The sequence below is a fragment of the Chiroxiphia lanceolata genome, chromosome 1, assembly GCF_009829145.1.
Source record: "Chiroxiphia lanceolata isolate bChiLan1 chromosome 1, bChiLan1.pri, whole genome shotgun sequence".
In the NCBI taxonomy this organism is placed as follows: domain Eukaryota; kingdom Metazoa; phylum Chordata; class Aves; order Passeriformes; family Pipridae; genus Chiroxiphia; species Chiroxiphia lanceolata.
The window spans coordinates 63,476,560-63,496,252 of record NC_045637.1 but is presented as its reverse complement, the minus strand read 5'-3'; the positions used below and the strand labels follow the sequence as shown (position 1 = coordinate 63,496,252).

At 39.8% G+C, this 19,693-nt stretch overlaps 1 protein-coding gene across 2 annotated transcripts in view; it reads left to right on the top strand.

Moving 5' to 3' along the window:
• TMEFF1 (transmembrane protein with EGF like and two follistatin like domains 1) overlaps positions 1-19,693 on the top strand; it is a 117,395-nt gene that overhangs the window by 63,426 nt on the left and 34,276 nt on the right. For both annotated transcript variants that reach the window (XM_032677665.1, XM_032676991.1), the window contains exons 2-4: positions 5,651-5,760; positions 10,216-10,345; positions 16,305-16,331. In XM_032677665.1, coding sequence (XP_032533556.1) covers positions 5,651-5,760; positions 10,216-10,345; positions 16,305-16,331 — 267 coding nt within the window. The remainder of the gene's footprint in view (positions 1-5,650; positions 5,761-10,215; positions 10,346-16,304; positions 16,332-19,693) is intronic.

The following is a 19,693-nucleotide window of genomic DNA, read 5'->3' as shown; positions in this document are numbered from 1 at the left end:
TTAAAAGAAGCCGCAAAGTCTCTAGAAAAAAAAAAATATATTCTTAGCTAATCTCACTCTTAGAGTAGTGTAATGCCAGTAAGGGAAACACTGCTTTTCAGAGTCTGGGCTTGATCCTTACTTCTTCAGTGGCTTTACAAAAGAACCCACCTAGTTCAGAGATATTTTTTTCCCTAATACTTCTTAATTCAATTTTCAAAGCAGAAGCGTGTTTCTTCAATGTTGTTCTGATGTTTTGAAGTGAGCATTGAAAGGGTAGTGGAGAGCTGTAGAGAAAGATTGACCAAAGAGGGAAACTGGCATAGAAGGAACAGTTGGGAGTTTAAGACCTGTAATAAAATAAATAGAAACAAGTTCTATTGTACACCGCTGTAACTTCTGTTTTTCTGAGAGATTTGTACCCAGTTGCTGCAATGGGGAATAACTTACACTGCCTCACTTCAAACACGTATCTAGTGTCAGAACAGCTAGATCACACATGGATACTCCCAAAATCATGCCTCCTGTCCACGGCCTGGGTGAAACTGCTCTGTAAGCATCTGCATGACTTATTGCAGGAATGACTGTTCTGGATGCACTTTGAAAGGCAGTGGGATGGGGCTGAGCTTGCAGATTAAGAGATCTAAATGTAAATGTTTATGTTTAGATGTGTGCATGTGAGCTAAGTGTCTGAACCAATGTCAAAGTCACTTTAGGTGATGGAAATCTAAAGTGACTGAAGCCACTACCAGCTGGGATGCTTGTATGTCTGCACGGGATTGGTAGGATTTACAGAATTGTGCTGTTTTGGTCTGGGCTGGCAGCTGGAGGTGAGCAGAGGTGTCTAAAATACTCCCCTGGAGAATCTATTTTGCAGTGACTTTCTTTACTTGTGATGCCACTTGAACTCACCTTCATGATTGAAATGGGCAGGCTGAGCTTGGGAACCATGGGGGCAAAGGCCTGGCTCTGGCTATCATCTTTCTTGTGGGGCAGATAGTGTGACTGGCAGGTGAAGCTTTATTCAACAGTTAGATTTAAGACTTAGGTTATTACTGTACTTGTGAGCACCTCAGCTTTATAATCCTTAAGGGAAAGATTTTTTGGGTTTTTTTTTCCCCCATTTGGTTTTCCATTCATTTATAAATAATTTGTCAAAACCAGAATGATTTGCTAAAACCAAAAAAAGCCAATGATTTGCCAAAGCCGAACCAGGTTGACTCCCAAAACTGAGTAGATTATAGGTTTTCTGCTCATCAGATTTTGATTCTCTGACTCTTTTCTGTGGTCCTGAGAGCTCATCCAGTCATAACACCACTAGCTCCAGTACACTTTGTGGGCTCTAATATATCCTTTGCAACATAATTTTTCCTGAGCCCTTTCCCAAGCCACTGTTGACTCGACTCAATGGTTCTTACAATTTTGGGAGTTCTTTTAACCAATAGTTACAGACCCTTTATGAACTTGCCCAGGTCTGTGTGTGTGCATATGTCTGTACATGACATCTGTCAGACATCCTAATTTAAAACTTGGCTTCACAAAGAACAAACTGTTTGGAGAATGGGAAAGCAGCAGTGAGATGCCTCGCCTTTTCCATCTAATGCGTTCCCTCTTTTACCAAACCCATAAGTCAAGTGCAAAAGGCATGAGGGGTCCTGGCATGTCTCCTGGTATGGAGTCTTACCCATAGCAAGAGAGAACAGACAGGCAGGCAGGCAGGCATGCAGATTTTTTTCTCAGGCACAGCTGCAATATTCAAAAGGGACAAAACTGGGAGCACTCTTACTAAACTCACATGCTCACTTTCATGTGGGAAAGGTATTTATTGGTTCCTTATATCCATTCATCATTGCTGCGTACTATTGCCAACCACAGGAGAAACATGAGTTTTGAAAAACAAAGTTAACACATATGGCCATCTTAGATTTTACTTTATTCTCGAGGTATCCAGATGGAAGCAACATGTTTGATATACTTAAAGCTACAAATTTGATTTCACCTTCAGGTTCATGATTTTGACACATGTAATTTAGCTTATAACAAGAGCCTCAGAGCAATGCACTTTGAGGTCACAGGGAAAAAGCCAGTCTTCAGCTACTTGTATTGAGCTGTATTTCAAATTCTCTGAAAGGAGTCAAAATAGAGAAGCCTTTCCTCATTTTTAATGATATATCAAACTATCATAGGATGAATTCTATTCAAAAGAGAAAATACCCAAACCTAAAAGACCTTACTGTGGATCTTCTCAGGCTGATTTGTGCCGTTCAGTCATTGCACAACCAGGAAGTGTATTGGCTGAACAGATACTAGCAAATCATTTTAATACTTCATTTCAGGTCTTTGGACATTAATTTTATCATAAATTTGGAAGCCTGATTTAATTGCGCTAATTATATTTTCCCTTGGGAATTGATGGGTTACTACCTACCATATTCTCACTGTGCATAATGAATCACACTGAGACTTTCTCTTATTTATATCTGCTAAAAGTCTAGGAAATGAATTGTGTTAGGCATTAAAGAAACATGTAAGAAATTACCCTAAACCATTTGCTACATGTTCTTTCTCCTCTCATAGATTTGTTCTCACATATGATGATAATGATTCCGTTCTTCTGGAAATAGTTTCAGAAACTCCGCTTTAATTCTTTTGTCTGTGAGGAATCCACTGAAAAGAGAGCGTATTTCAGACATGCGAGACATCATCTGCAGTTCCTCCCCACTCTATTAGCATCCATCCACATCTATTCATTTTTGTATGTGGAAGTCATTATGGCCACCACACTTCCCAGTGCTTGTGATTTCATCAGATGCAATTGTGCGCATGTTGGAGGTTTGATTTTGCTGGTACTGGAGTTTTCCATTGAATAGAATAAGGGATTAGGTGACATCCTGCCATAGAATAAAGTTCATCTGTCATGTTCAAGTGTCAGTCACCAGGGTATCTTGTCTTTTGTACAACTTTGGAAAATCATGCTGGCTCCTGGTCTGTATGACCTTTCCTAAACAGCATTCATTTCATGCCATAAAGCTTTTAATCAGTATTTGTGATTTATGTGGAAAGAAAAACAATCCACTCCTAAAATGAAGTAACCATTAAAACAGTGTGCTTTCTGTCATCGTAATTCCTCCTGTGGAATTTAAAAAAAAAAACAAACCAAAAGCCTTGGTTTTTTGGGGTGAGAGAGGATCACAAAGGCTTATTCTCCACCCCCATTTTCACATCCTCTCTTATAGTTTTGCTCTGAAATCTTTACCTTTCTCATTGGCTTTTGAAGTCATAGCAGTAGCTAAGTTAGGATCAAGTTCATCTCTGGTTCAGCCTTGATGCTGAACTGCTAGCTGGGGTCTCCTTCTGACCCCACTATGTCCTTCCCCTCCTTTGCAGAAAAGTGAGGTGCCTTTCCCACCATTGTGGTGAAGAGGCTCCTTCCTGGGTGTTTGTGTGCCCTCTCCACACCAGGGGACACTGATATTGAGGAAAAGTCTGCACTGCATTGCTTAGGCAGTTGGACATACTGTAGACCCTCAGGAATTCAAGCAGGAGCTGAGTTGCCAAAGGGTTTCTTCTGCTGATTGGGGGTACCGGGTAGGATGTTGCAAAGCACTGAGTCCAGCGATCTCCACTGAGAGCTGAGAAGGGGGGATCAGCATCTCATTATTTTCCTGACCTGATAAAAACAGAATTGTGAAAGCTGTTCATGCTCTTAATTTGTCTGTATGGTTACCCCTTTTTTATAGTGGCATTTCTCAAATGTGATATCACCTAAAGGTGGACCCTTTCAGATATGACAATCGTTTCCCCTTAATTAATTTTGCTAGTTTGTTCATCTTTGTGGAACAGATCTTCACGAGGAGAAAGAAAGGCACATTTCCTTCAGGAGCCAGTTATGAACACATTAAATTGAAAAGCTACGATGTTCTATCACATTAGCTTGGTGCCTACAACGCAGCAGTCATGCTTGATAAACGGTGACATTAAGAATAACATTAGAGATCACACACACAGGGTTGTGATGGCAACCAGGTTACCTATCTGCCCAATGTTACACACATTGCCCTCCTCATTTATGCCTTTAGGAAGATGGACCTATAGGGAAAAAAGAATTGATATGTTTTTCAGTTTATTCTCACAGTTGAAAAAAAATATGTGGATTATAACTGGACTTTGCATTGAGCTGTAATCCTGTAACTTCAGTGCTATGAAAAAAATACGTAATAATGCTATATTAAATATAGAAGCATATGACATATGATAAAATTTATTACAGTAATTATTGTTTATGTATTTATATAGACTATATGTGTGGGTGTATAATGTTACATAAAGACATAGGAGCAGTTTTCCGGGGTGTCTGTCACTGTCATACCAAAGTGCTGACACTGCTCTGAGGAGGAGGGTGATTGCCAGTTTAAGACTCTTTAAGTGGCAGCGAGGATTATTTTCTTCTGCTTTTGACCTACCTTTCCCCATTTCTGAATGGCTGGTGTTCAGTTCTTTCTTTAAGCCAGTTTTCTGGATAGGGCTTGCTTATTAAAAGTCACAGGCATTATTTTAAATCATGCCACTGTCAATGAATCTCTTTAGTGGATCATACTTGCTGACTTGAGCCGTAGCACAGACATCTTTGAATGATATCCTTGGATATCACTGCACATTTAACAGTAGCAGGGTTTTTTTTTCTAGAGCCCTTGGTGTAATTTTCACCTTTTCATTGGAACTGATAGTACCAGCACTGTTCCCACACAGCCTGATGAAGTCACATTTAGGATAACACTGACCACTTCCATTATCCTACTGGTACCTTCTTTTGCTCTCTCTCCTATATATAGTTAAAATCAAATACTTATTTTAAAAGAATATATTTATTCTGCTTTAAATCTAGCCTTGTACTGTGATGCCCACAAAAGCTTGAAGCCATTTAGACAGCCTTTAGACTGGAGCTTGAGCCTGTGCAGTTGGTATGTATAGCCCCTTGGTTTCCCCCTTACCAGCTGTGCCTCTGCTGCAAGGTTATGGAGACAGGAGCTGCATCTGTGCTCCATATTTTTATGCTGCAGCTAAGACACAGATCTCTGGTTCATTACTCTGGCTCCTACAGTGCAAGCAAATTATAATAGTTTAAACACACTTTGGTTTATTTTTAGTCTGAAGGATAACAGTGTGGCTCTTGCAGAGACTGGAAAACCGGGCAGAGAAATTCTGATGGTTTAGCTTTTCTTCCTCGGGACCTTTGTGGAGAGTAAAGCAAAAAGAAGTAGTGGGTGAGAAACATGGGCTATAACTTGTGTAAAGACTCCTATTAGACTCAGCTTCTGTGGTGAGGGTTTTGTAATGGGGCATCCCTGTCACGGGAGACATGGAAGGGAATTTGGGCAGTATAAGCCCATGCTTGCTCTGTATCTCTTTGATTGGTAAACAGCATTTAGCCACAGCCACTGTGCTAACCAGATGAAGCTGCCACTGGGGAGCAGGACCTGCCCCTGAGGAGGAGCCCAGGGGCAGCACAGAGCTGATTCAGGGCAGCCCAGGGAACAGCTCTGGCTTTTTCCCTTTAATTTCTGTTGGGGGTAAGGCAGCAGGGGGCTCAGAAGATTTAAGGACAAGGCAGTCCTCAGAATCCCTCATCTTACAATTTCTTTTCTGTCTCCTTTTTCTAATTTTTTTGCAGAGTTAAATGTAAGGGAATCCGACATGAGAGTGTGTGATGAATCATCCTGTAAATATGGAGGAGTGTGCAAGGAAGAGGGCGATGGTGTGAAATGTGCGTGTCAGTTCCAGGTAAGGGCCACTCACCTTTTTGTTTTGCCGTTTCTGACAAATCTTTGAGGCATATTGAAGTATTTGTAGAATCACTGCTTTAAACATTTCCCTCAGCAACAGGCTTATGGAGTCTGACTGTAAGCTCCTTTTTCAGTGGCACTGACTAGGATGGCGTGTGGCTGTATTTCACCAGGGTGTGCTCGGGGAGCAAGTGGAGAGTGTAGCTTCCTTCATGTTAGTTCCCCACACAGTTTTGGTGAGTCAGCCAGTGGCAGAAACCAAGGTGGGAAAGAATAGAGGACCATCACCTGCCAGGCACCCATGGCCCCGCAACCAGCTTGAGCAGAGGTGGGGAGTGCCAGGTGTCACTTGCTCCCTGCCTCCCCACCTGGACTCATCCTGCCCCAAGACCCGAGGTGGTAAGGGAAGTGGCTTGGAGCAGGGTGCCCTAAGAGTTGTCACACACATCAGATGAAGCTTTATAAGTTAAATGCCATATTATTATGAATTGCTTCTCTAATACCCAGTATTTGGAGGATTCTTCTATATTCTGCTGGTGGCTAAATGTGACACGTAAGACCCTGAAAGATCTTAAGGCATTTAGAAAATCAAATAATAACAAGATCACCAGTGATCATAAAATTTATGAATTAGAACAGTGAGTTAGTCCCACTCAAGGAAAAAGAAGTATTGAATTTTGATAAAAATGTCTTATGAACTTTTAAAAAGTAATAAATAAAAGTTCTATTTGCTTTGTCAGTTTTTTAGCCTTTAGTTTACAGTTTTTATAACTATCACAGCAGTCCTTCCTTCCTTCCTTACTGTCCCCAACTTTTTTTAGGAAAGAAACAACACAGCAATTCTTTCGCTTTACACTTTATAGCCAGGACAAATGTATCAAATATTATGTATGAGACTTAAAGTAAAACTGGAAGAACTGGCACTGTTATCAGCCAACCCTGACGTGGACTGTCTTTCAGTGTTTTAAAAATAATTGTGTGTTCTGTTTCCAATAAATAATAAATCAAGGAGAACCAGAATAGCAACAATGTGTATGTGATCTTGTGCTGTTTTGGAGTTCCAGTGTTTCAGAGCTGGCTTTTGATGTGGTGCTGTTCACCCTATGCTGGGGGCATTGTTCATAAGAACAATGGGATCCAACTGTCTTTTAAAGAAAGAAAAAGTTCTTAGGAGAATAGGTTTTCTCATCAGCCTTCACTCTGTCTAACTATTTACAAAAAATACTAAAATCAAAGCTCAGCAGTGATTAAGAAAAAAAAAAAGCAAAAGAAATGCAACCCTAGGCTAAGCAAAGGTTTACTTTATTTTCTGTAGGCAGTAAATCTCATGGCTTCCTAATATCCAGGTCATGAAGATTTAAAAAAAAGAACTAGCCAGTGTGATAAGCTGATACTATGTCTTGAAAAGCCATTTTAAAAACCAGTATAGTTTTAAGCAACTTGGAAGTTTTCTTGTACTTCTTGAAAAAACTGTCCCGTACTCTAAAGAAAGAAGTCTTAAGGATGAGGAGAAGGTATTCTATTTTTCAGACATGGCAGTTTGAAATCTTCGTTTAACTCTCAGCCTTAATTATTTGTCTTATGATTATTAGCAGCACCAAAATATCCCAGGCAGCAAAACATTCAGCCCAAACTGTTAGGTTCTTCACATGCAAGACTGAGAGCTAGCTGTTTTTTTCCTGACCCTTGCAAGGTTTTGAAAAGGAAATAGACTCATTGATGTACGGTGGTTCAGCTGAAGAGTCACTGAAAGGAAGAGGTGGGAATGTCAGCCTGTTCTTCCTGAAGTGCATTTCCTATTCCTCACAGCTGGAATATCACATCCACTGCATGTGGATAAATGTGCCACTGGTCTGATACAGCAAGGCATTACTTATGCTCTTAAAACTGCAGTTTTTAGAAACAATGCAATTGTATAATTATGTTGGTCAGGAGTCCAGGTTCTGGTCAGGTGAGGGTGTTCTGATGGAGGGGAAATGCCACCAGATGTGAGGTTGCAGCCCTGGTTGCCCAACAGAGGTGCATCTTGGGGAGCAGAAGGACACAGTTATGCACAGCTGCCCCTGAACTAGGGCCAAGGCTGGAACAAACTTCCCTCAGATTGAGGAAAATGCATAGAGGTTTTTGGTTGCTTTCCAGACATTACCACTCCTTCCTCTTTATCTGCCAGCATTCCTGGCCTTGCAGCATTTCTGACTGTTTAGTCTTCTGAAGCTTCAAGAAGTCATATTTTTAACTCCTAGGAACCCGTTTGGTAATGACTGGCCGGCAAATTTAAGCGTTGTCGTTGAAACAGCTATAATGTCATGGCAGCAAGAGCTCTGCAGGCTGCAACCTCTCTGAAAATATTGAAGGCTTTCTCATTTTTGCCAAGTCAGAAAGCAAGATACTGTTATCTCCCCCCACTGTAAATAAAGGGGAATTATCACGTGTTCACCAAACTTCTGGGAAGGTCTTTTGCCATATTTTGGATGAGTTTTACAAAACCTGAAAGAAAAACTGATCAACACGTAGTGAGTGTGTTATGAACTGGTGGGAGAGGTGAGCTGAGAGAGACATCATGGGACTCTCTTTCAGTCTCAGTAAGAAAGACTTCACAGCAAACAGTTTTATAACATCACCACTTTGATAAGACAGAATAGGAAAAGGAATATAAATAGTGAGGAAACCTTACAACCCATGCAGATGCTGCGAACTCAGCAATCTCATAGCATTGGATGGAGCCTGGATGGATTTTCCCATGGCCCACTGTACAAATCACATCCTGTCCATGAAAAGATGCTCTCCCTTTTGATCATTTGAGGTATTAGAGGATTTCCTCACAAGAAAAGAACTCTAATCTGAAGGACATTTGCATGAGGACTCTTGGCCGTACAGTACCAAATGGTTACAGATTTACCAAATTGTAAAAAAGGAATCACTTTGTCTTTCATTTTCTATCCTCAAGACAGAAACCTGTAACTTCAAAACATCACGCAGCTACTTTAAGATTGAACAGAGAATTATATATTGGATAGTATTGTCTCCCTTGGGAGTCACCTGTTAACTGTTCCCTAGAAATGACTGTTCAGTATGAGATGTGACTGAGCTCTGTGGTTGGATGTCTGAGAGCTAGTCACTATGGGAAAGTATCACAAAACTGTTAGAAATAACTTTCAGAGCTGGCAACATGATTTATTTCTGTCCGTAACTACTTAGTTCATTCTCAGTTGGTCATCTATGGCAGGATGACAAAGGGGATTGGAGGGTAATACCCTTCAAAATTATGTTTTAAAAATTGAATATTTTGACCTTTGTGTATGTCAAAGCACAAAGGAACTGTTGTGGGGGAGCCTCTCATTTGGAATTTGGAGGAGAAACTCTTGTCCTTTTGGGGCAGTATAGCTTAAGAAATGTTGCTATTTCTGCATGCACTTTCACTGGTTGAACTATACCAGTTTAGTCATAAATGGTAACCATATATGGTTAAGAAACTTGGTGGATACTCTGTGTATTTGGTCAATGCTTTTTTTGGTTTTTGGTTTTGGTTGGGTTCTTTTTGCCTTGGGGTTTTGAAGATGCAAAGCGTGTCTGACATCACAGTTACCACTGCACACCCAAACAGTGTCTCCTTTTCCACACCAGTGGAGCAGAGTTCGGATCTCCAGTTCAGCAGGAAGCTGTGCAACAGTCTCAGATGTTAGGCAGATTGGTGGTCCCAGCATTTTAATGCACAGTATATGTACAAGGGGTTTCTAATACATCTTTCTTAGAATGAAAGAAAATGGCAAAATCAGGCAGCTTCTGCAAAAGCGATTCGGAATGACAATTCTTCCTTTCTACCTTTCTTTTATTAAATGTATAAATGCTACTAACTTAAGCTTAAAATTTTTCAGCTAGTAATACAAAAGTGTTATTATAGTGTTGACCAAGTAAAAGACCCATGATGTCATGAATTTAATGAGAATGGTGATGGTTTTCCACCTCCTTTGTAAGATTATTTTCCACCTTCTTTGTAAAACTGTTCTGACCAAAAAGGTCAGCAAATCTGCCCTTAAGCACTGTTCTTCTTAAATTTTCCTCTGTTCAGTTTCATCCCCCTGTGCCTAGTCATACTTTCTTGTATTATCTTGAAGAAGTTTTCTCTTTCCTCAGTGTTTATCCTTCAAATAATTCTAGATGCTTGACATATTCCCTCTAGCCATTACAAAATCCCACTATAGTTATTTTGTTCTTTTAATCTTTCCTACTGAATTCCTATGTTCAGCCCATATGGAGCTGGACTATTATTTCAGTGATCCAAGAGGAATACATAGAGTGATACTGTAAAACTAATATATTTCATATCTTCCTTTAGTGAAAAGGGTTATAAGTTAGTGCTAGTAACACAACTATCTTCCTGTATATTAATATGCAGTTGAGACTAATCCTATGATTTTTGTATGACTGAGTTACTTTATAATTTCTTTTTCAGTGTCACACAAACTATATTCCAGTTTGTGGATCAAATGGAGACACTTACCAAAATGAATGCTTCCTCAGGAGAGCTGCTTGCAAGCATCAGAAAGAGATAACAGTGGTATCAAGAGGACCCTGTTATTCTGGTATGTAAAACATCACTTTGTGTCGCTAATGAATGGTGTTTTATGGTTAGCTCTTTAGTTTTGCCCTTAATTCCAGCAATTATAATTGTTATGCTTTTCATAGAATGCAATAATGTGGAAACCCCATGTCCTCTTTAGCAATGGAATATTTTATGGAGAAGAAATCTGATACATCTTCTGATATGCTAACAGGTTAATAATAAACATTAAAAGTTGAAATACTTTATCTGGGAAAATAGATTGTGAATGCTTCTGTGGTGTTATAAAGGAGTCTTGATATTCATCAAAAGGCTTTCAACAAGTTTGGAGCAGACTTCAAATTAGCAATTTCTTTAGGACTTTCATTTTTTTGGATATAAGATTTAGTGTGATATCCAACAAGTGACACTGATCATCTGACTTGCCACTCTACCTGTATCCAAGGCATCAATGACTTTGGGTCATTTCAATGACTTTGAGTCATTGAACATATGCATAACTTACAAAATCATGCTACCTCACATTTCTAATGGACTGGCCTTTTTTGTTTTTCTACGCACATAAAGCATAGATTTTCCACATGTTTTAAAATACACAGGACAGATTTTCGCTGTCTTGATTATTACAACATGCTCCTGGGCACAGAAACTTTAGCCACCAGAGGTCTTCTGAACCTCTGGACAGATTCAAAGCTGGTGAGACCAGACACATGGCTGGGTTTCTCTCAGTGAAATTAAATGACTCGGTAGCATCAACAGCTGCATTCTTTGGTACATAAATAACACACACAAAAAATTAAGTTTTAGGACATCCCTCATCTTTGGATACACACTGATTAACCTAAACAAAGTTCTGTCTATACAGCAGCCAAAAGCATGACAATGGGTCAGATGCGCACTCCTTGCTAGCTTTATGTTGGTTAATTATCAATGACAATTTAGAGGTATCAGCCTGGAACTCACTGGTAGCTGCAGCATATTATCTGGAAATTAGGGTAAATGCATGGGCAGTGTACCTAGGCCAAGATACTTGGTACTTGCTGCTGCCAGTCCACAGTTACCTCATTTAAATGCAGAGTTGGCTGTGTTTCACACCAGCTGCTCTAATGCCTTTGCCCAGACCCATACTGAGGTTTGGCTCTTGATTACTAAGGCCCAAAACAATCTCTGTTGTTGGTCCTAGTACTGAAGGAAACCTGTGTTTTATACCCAGCACAGAAGCATAATTCCAGCATTCCTCAGCAGATGACTGAATGTACCTTCTTTCCCAATCTCTCACCTGTAAATTATCACCAGATGCTTCAGAAGTAGGAAAAAAGTGCAGTACAGTTTTAGAGCACTCACACATTCCTATAACAACATCCAAGAAGGTTTGAACTAAGGATGTATAAGTAAATAGTGTTTTTTAATTTCATCTCCAATTATTTTAAGATGCAGACACACAACATGAAAGTTTCTTTCTCTCAATAAAAAAAATTCTAGGGTAATGTTTGGGAACAACAAGAAGTGTTTGTTTTTATATGCATTCTACTCTACTAAGAAAAAGAAATTTCAAAAGTTGAAAAGTTGATTCTTCTCAGCCTTAGCTTGCTGGCACCTAATTACTAACTTAATCAGATAGTATGGGAATTTATTTTACCTTCCTCTCCTTTTCTTTAAGTCCTACATAAAACTCAGGAAACACAGCCAAATTTCTAGCACTTAGGTAACAGATCAAGAAACGTGCTGAAACCAACTGTCCAGAAAGTCCTGAGAACACATATCTGCAAACAGAAGATGTGATTCAGGCTGCATACTGCATTTGCACTGGTACAATTTTTTAAGTGCTTTAGCAGAAGCTCTACTAGAATGGTACTTGCTGCTTCCAAGTGCCTGATGCAGTTGGGTGGTGAGAATGCTGGATGAAAAAGCCATCATCTGGAACCTCTCCATGCCCTGTGTTGGATTGTAGATCACCAAGACAGCAATATATTTGTGCTTTTGATCTATTACCGTATTGTGGAGAAGCAAATACCCAAATTAAAAATCTTTTATAGACCCCCATTAATTTTCACTGTGTGCCTTTGAATTTGCTATGAAAATGCTTTGTTCTAGGACATCATTGGGAGCCAGTGGTTCCTGTCAGAGTTGTTTTTTCAAAGCAAGGTTCATTCTGGAGGGATGCACCCCAGACAATAGGATGAAATTCCCCCTTGGTGTTGTAGCAACTATTTAATATTTAAAGAACATCAGACTTCTGAATCTCATACTTCCGAATCTCGTACTTCCCATTTGCTAAGGATTGATACCTTCTGAAGCTACAGCACTGGAACAGACTATACTGAGTGATTTAGTCACTAAATCATTATTCTATTTCTTGTCAGGTAATATGTTTATTAAATTTTTACAGACATGGGTGATTTAGCAGCATATTTATATATTATTTCCTTTGTCTGAGGGCTGTCAGAGTTTCTGAGATTCTAAAATAAGCAATGTTTTGAAAAAGAGTCAATTATAGGTGCTTTAGGAATAAACAAAATGCAAGTTTTGGCATTAAAAATGGTGGTTTAGAGAAATGAAAGAGAAGTATGTCTGAAATGTCGGGACTTGCATATACAGGTCCTAATATTGATTTTGACTGCTGCCAGATTTATATTATATGCACATGAAAATGTAACCACACAATGATGTAGTACTTGATTGTACTTATAGATTCTCAGTGTACTGTATATATTTGGAACCCACAGTCCATTGCTTTGTGTTGGCATCTCTAAGTTTAAAAAAAAATAAGGGGGGGGGGAAGCTATTTGCAGAACTAGAAGCAAACACTGCATCTCTGTTAGACTGAAGAAATTATTCTCTTAGGAGTGGCTCATGGAAGGGTCTGCTTACTTAAAATTTGTCAGTGGACTCTTTGCCCTCCTGTTTGTTCTTAGCAATTTGGAGCTGTTGCCCTCAATGGATTCAATTTTCATACTGCTTTGAGTTGAAAGCCGCCCTCCTGAATGAGAGAGGCTGCAGGCTCTTTTGGGTTTGGATAGTTTTTTCTGCCTCTGCACCAAGCAGACCTACAGTACAGAAATGGCTCCTGTTCAGAAAAAAACAAAAAAAGAGGGGATTCTGACTGTAGCCTAGTGCTTACAGCATTCAGATACTGTGCCTGATCCAAGTGCTTCTTTGTATTTTATCCAGAAACTCCTTCATGGATAAAAACAGCTTGCAACAGAAGCCTGCACATTTGTGTATAAGCATATTTTTATAGAATTATGGAGTCATAGAATCTGGTTTGGTTGAAAGGGACCTTAAAGATCGTCTAGTTTCAAACCCCCTGCCATGGGTAGGGACACCTTTCTCTAGACTGGGTTGCTCAGAGCTCCATCCAGCTTGGCCTTTAACACTTCCAAGCATGGGACATCCACAACTGTTTCAAAACCAATTTGTTTCAGTGCCTCACCACCCTCACAGTAAAGATTCTTTTCCTACTATCTAATCTAAACATTCTTTTTTTAGTTTGAATGCATTTCCCCTTATTCTCTCACTACATGCCCTTGTAAAAGACCTTCTCTACCTTTCTTGTAGGCTCTCTTCAGGTACTGAAAGGCCACAATTAGGTCAGCACCCCCCAAGTCCTTCTGGAAGGGCTGATCTCAGTTTTTATAAGTCTACTTGGAAAAGGGTGGCTCAAGTAAAGGTGGAGGTCAGTCACTCTTCTCTAATTTACTGACCAGTGGCTGGAGGAATGCTCTTTGTGTTCAGCATCTTCACTTACTTGAGCATCTTTCTTGGTAGATCTTGGGTACATGGAGATAACTTTTGGAAATCCTGAATTCATTAAGAGCCTGAAAAGAGCAGGGTTATTTGTCCAAGTAAACTTGAAAAAAGTACTACTCTTATAACCAGCAGCTGCTTGGAAAAAACTAGCCAAGGCTCAATAAAAAGCAGTAACACCAGCTTAGTTTAGCATGGTTACCCTGGAGACGAGAATCCTCGCACAGCTCTCAGAGAAAAGTTGAAAATTGATACAGTGTTATAGAGGGTGACACTTTTTTGTTTGTTTGTCTCTTGTGATCTGAAAACCCTGAAAAGTGGAAAAGGATCTATCCCATTGCAATGATGTCCTGCCAAGTGGGCTTCATGATCTATAGAGACAGGTAGTCTGAGCATCAGCTCTATAATTTACATGAATCTCTTGTTACAGCCCATACTGTCTGTGTGATGGTACCTTCCCTGCCACACAGCATGTGGGCTACAACCAGAGCCCCTCATGCTGGGGCTGAGTATTTCTCACCTCAGAGCTAAACACACAGGGGAAAGTAGTCAGTTAGAGCTGGAAATAAAAACATGGAACAGGTTGGATTTCTTTGAGACATTTTAACCTTTGTTTTTCACATGAATTACATGTTGAACTTGCTCATGTTTGTACGTCGGTTTGCTCTGCCCCCAAACAGCTTATGGTGCAATTTCACCACTACAAATAAGCCTATATACTTAATTCATCTAAGTAAATCACACTACTTCAAATTTCTTAATGAAGCAATACCACATCATAAGGCATATTTCTCAGTGACTCAACAATGACATTTCATACGGGATTGGTCTGCTTTGTCAGTAAAGTGGGTCACTGCTGATGGAAGAAGAACCCTTCTGGTTTTTGTGTTAATTTCTGTAAAGTAATAAGCTCAGTCTGTTAGACACAGAATAGTGGTATAGGAGGACAGAAAGGAAAATTTAGGCAAAAGAAAAACAAATCTCTATTCCTGATACCCCTTGTGACAGGAGATTGTTTTTAATGTGTGAAATGACCCAGTAATGTGGAATTTCACAGTTTCATCCACTCACTAGAGGGAATTATTCTTAGAAATATAGCTCCTTAAAGAAAAGCGGAGGAGGGAACTGAGCAAATGGAGGGTTTGGTCTTTCCTCTGATGTGAACAACATGCTCATGTGTGGAAGTAAGAACCCCCCACTCCTCTCTCTGTCTGGCCTCCCTCTTTCCTGTTTGTGGAAATAAATTCAGCTGCTTTCTCCATCACCAAAGCAGGCATGAAAAGAGAGGTGTGTGATGAGCAGTGTATGCTCTGCTCCTCTCCTCATCTTCCAGAGAAGCTAAGCTAATGGGCGTGGGGAACATTCACTGACAGTAGTTGCCATCGCATCCTCTCTCTCCTCCTCCTTTGAGCAAGAAAGGCTGAGGGAGGTTTGTGACTCACAACATGTGTTTAAGGGCTTGTCTTTACTGCTGTGCTAGCTGAAGACTATGCAGAGTGCTGCCCAGTGGGATGCACATGCAAAATCCCAAGCCAGCTCCATAGTGCTCTGAAGTAGAGTTAGTTGGCCTGGGGTGGTGAGGAAGCTCAAGTCCTGCTGACACTTTAACTGCTAATGCAAATGAGATCAAGTCAAAAACTGTCACTCATCAGATGCTAATCCAGTCAGTCAAATGTCAGTGAAATAACTGTGCTGTTAAAGCATTTTATACGAAGTGATTGACTCAGCTGAGAGGAGTTATTTTGTCATTAGGTGACTTAAGTCATCTTTGAGAAGTAGTTTTCTTCTGGAGCTACTTCTACAGTCAGGTTATTTATGCATTACTCCTTGCAATACCACTCCTGGGGCCACAGGGTAAAATAAATAAACATTCCCAAAATCGGACTTTGTACTCTTCATCTCTTAGGTTTAAACAAATTTGAATCTCTAACAGTTGAAAAAAGGCTAAGAAGCCTTTCTTACTGAAGCTAAGAAAGCATTCAGTATTGAATGATGCTGTTCCTTCAGTAAAATTGTCTTGACAGGGAAGAGAGAGACTAGGGCACAGTGAGCATGGGCAAACTGTATTAAAGGATGCCAGACTTTATGTGGGATGTTTGTTTTTACAGCTGGCTCATGAAATGTAACATCTGTGTAATGTTTAACAGTGACAAGTTCCTGAACAAACAGCTACTCCTGGAGCAATATTTTCATTTGCTTTCTCTTTTTTTTCTCCCCCTCTGTTTCTTTTTCAGATAATGGCTCTGGGTCAGGAGAAGGAGGTGAGTATCAAACTCCACTAAAACTTGCTTTTGGTCTCTCCTTTCTTACTATATGTGTGTCAGTTTTACATACATAGCTGGTGTATGAGTTAAGGAAAAATTATGACAACTTAAAATAAGCTTTAATGTTGCAGTTTTATTGGACCATCTCAGAACAGTATTTGAATGGGAATAGGCTATAGTGTGCATTTGACTAATGTCGTTCTTTCAGATTTGACCTATATAACTTCTCATTGTTACCAGCAATACAGCGCAGTATTTAGTTCCCTATTTCACCTGTATTTCTCTCCTGGAAGAGTCCATTCACAATAAATTTCTCACTTTTTTTTTCCTTGCATTCATTTCCTTAGTGTCTAAAACATCTAGTTATTACTTTATCCTTCATCAAACTTGTTGCCTAAAATATATCATGGCTAGGCTTCGCGAACGAAGATTTGGGAAGGCTCTATCCACATTTGCTGCAGGCACGCTGGTGGCTTATGAGGCCAATACGTGACAGACATATCCGATTGCAAAAGGCGCAGCAGAAAGACTCCTTAGATGGCGTATTTTGCAAGATACGGTTCTTTCTGCGTTGCCTTTTTTCCTCGAGAGTGATCCTGCGTGTGTTCTCGAAGGAGACAGCTGCGTTATAGATGCTGTGTCTCCAGGCCTCCCGATTGGAGGCCAGAGCAGACCAGTTATGGTGATCAGTATGGCCAAGGCTGAGATGTTGTTTCAGGGAGTCCTTGTATCTTTTCTTCGGGGCTCCTCTCATAAAATATATAATTACTGCATATCTGCTTATATAAAATATTTTACAGGTTTCTGTTCAAACCTGTATATTCGAAGAGGGGATGTAGCACAGCTGGTACTAATAGAAGTGTTCCTATCTCTGAACACATCTTAATCTTCTTCCAAGGATTAAGAAAAATAAAAATAAAAATTTTATCTTAATTCTGTCCTTGATACTACCAGAAATAATATGTATAGAATGAAAAATGTGAGATATAGATGTATACAGACACAGACAAACTGTTTTACTTTTAGTCTTTGCTTGTACTAAGAAGATGTTGCATTTCATACTGTTGGGACTGAGTTTTGAAATATTATAAATCTTGTATAATATTGTACATGAAAATGTACCTTTGGTGGAAAACCATTAATGGCATCACTGAGTAGCTGAACATAACAGTTTTCAAAAATCATGACTTAGCTCCCTTTTTTTCCTGTATTGAGGTGAAGGGGAGGCATTTCCCTCCCCTTTAATAAGATGCTATCAGTAAATTCCTGAGCTGCGGCTAGCACATGGCCATTCTCACCTTTGCTTCCTTTTGAGATAATGTCTGAAGGAACAATCTTCTGCTCAAACAGTACAGGTGACTTTTTTCTGATGCTCTTCTTCCTGAGATTGCTCTTTCTCACCAGCTCAGATTGCTTCTTCTTCTGTCTTTGTTACCCAGACTGTTTTTCCACTACAGCTGCTCCCTGTAAGCGGAGCATTTCTTGCCTCAGTACTGCTATGCAATTCTTGTAGGAGACAGATGACAGTAATTTAGTCCATGTTTCACTTTTATTTTTAGAACAGTTTTAGAAAAGTTTGAATGCTGTTGAGATATTTTTTTTTGCAGTATTTACCAACTGCATCCAAAAATCCCCATTAAAGTCCCTTGTAAGTGTTGGTCTGGAAGGGATTGGCAGCTGACTGACAGATGTCGGGATTCTTTAGGTAATTTTATGAGCAGTTTGGAGAAAAGTAGGCTAGAACATGCTGTGTTTCGTTAGCTGCTCTCTGTAGAGGTGAAAGGTCCATGTTCAAATATACTCATTGCTTGATTTAGGGCAGGAGACTGAACCCAAGTCCACTAGCTCCTTTTTAACAGAGGCCCAAATGGGTCTCTTTGTCATTGCTGTTCTTTTTGTTCTCACTTGAAATATTCATTGAGCCTGGGACAAAGAGATGGGGAGGAAGGATGCATGCTATGGAAAGGCTTTGTTATCTGGCACTCAGCATGCCAGGGAATTTGAATTATTTATGCAAAAGAGAATGGCATCAGCCTAGGAGATTTGGTGGTCCCTCAATACCTTGCAGAAGTGGTTGGTGCAGTCTTGGGAGATGGAATATGTGGATTCAGTTCACTTCAGGCAGAAAGAACTGAATCTGGTTCCCTTGTCCCCAGGTGAGTATCTGCATTGCCTGGGTATTGAATAGAGAAGGAAACATGTACCTGCTATGTCCTCCAGCAGTTTTGTGGCATCACCCCTTCATTTATTTGGGTTTCTTCTGAGTGCCTTTGGGCCAATTGAAATGCTCCTGCTTCTATTCAGTATTAAAACAAGTGAGTTTAGTTCTTAATTTTAGATTTAAAGAAATAATATAAAAAATGAGAAATTGAAAATCCTATTTGGCACTTTTTTTTTTCTTAAAATACATCTAGGCTATTTGTGACACACTGAATTATTTTTGTCCCTGTGCACCTTTCTCACTAAACTGGGTGTTGGGTAATACTTCTGCAGAACAGTTAGTTAGCATTTTCTGCATCTGAAAACAATCCTTCAAAGGATGGAATCCACTGTTGGTTTGGTTATTGAACTCTGCTCTGGCCAAAAATTCAAGGATATTTTTGAACTCGCAATATTTTTGTATATGAAATTGGTTTTGTTCCATAATTCAAGTAACTATATAAGTGTTACAAGGAAACATTAAAAACCTAAAAGACCTATCCCAAGTTAGGGGAATTTAGAATTAACCAAACTTCTAGAAGAGCGATGAAACCTATTGAAGAAGCATTGTTTGGAATGCAGACAAGAAGAAAGGATAGGATCCCAGGCAGAGGATGACCTGCACATTAGAAGTGCTCAGTGGTGCAATCCACAGTCCTGCCTCCCTCCTTCCAGCTTTGGGACTGACTGCAGTACAACTCCTTCCTGGCCCAGCCTTTCCCATTTTCTTTTGGAGGAAGTCAGGATATGCTGAGACAAAATAATCACACATACCTGAATGTTTAATATCATATTCTTCGATAAGGGTGCACAAATGGGAATCAAATTGCCTGGAGAGACTCTGCACCCTGTAGGTTAGGTACAGCTACTGCTTGGAAGCAGAAGGAAGCTTCAATGGAAATGGAAATATGCAGAATGAGAGCGAACCAGCAAGCGAGCAAAATGCTAGCTTAGAGATTTGTTTTCTTCCTAGGATTTACATTTCCAGCTCATAATCACAGAATCAGTGTTTGCTGTGTTTCTTACACATGCAGTTAGTGTGATTGTGTATGCACCAGTGATGCTTGCACACACAGAATGGATAAGTGCAGCTGCTTGTTCAGGAAGCATTGCAATGGCTGTGCAGATGTAGTTTGCTGATATATTTTTAACTTTGAAGG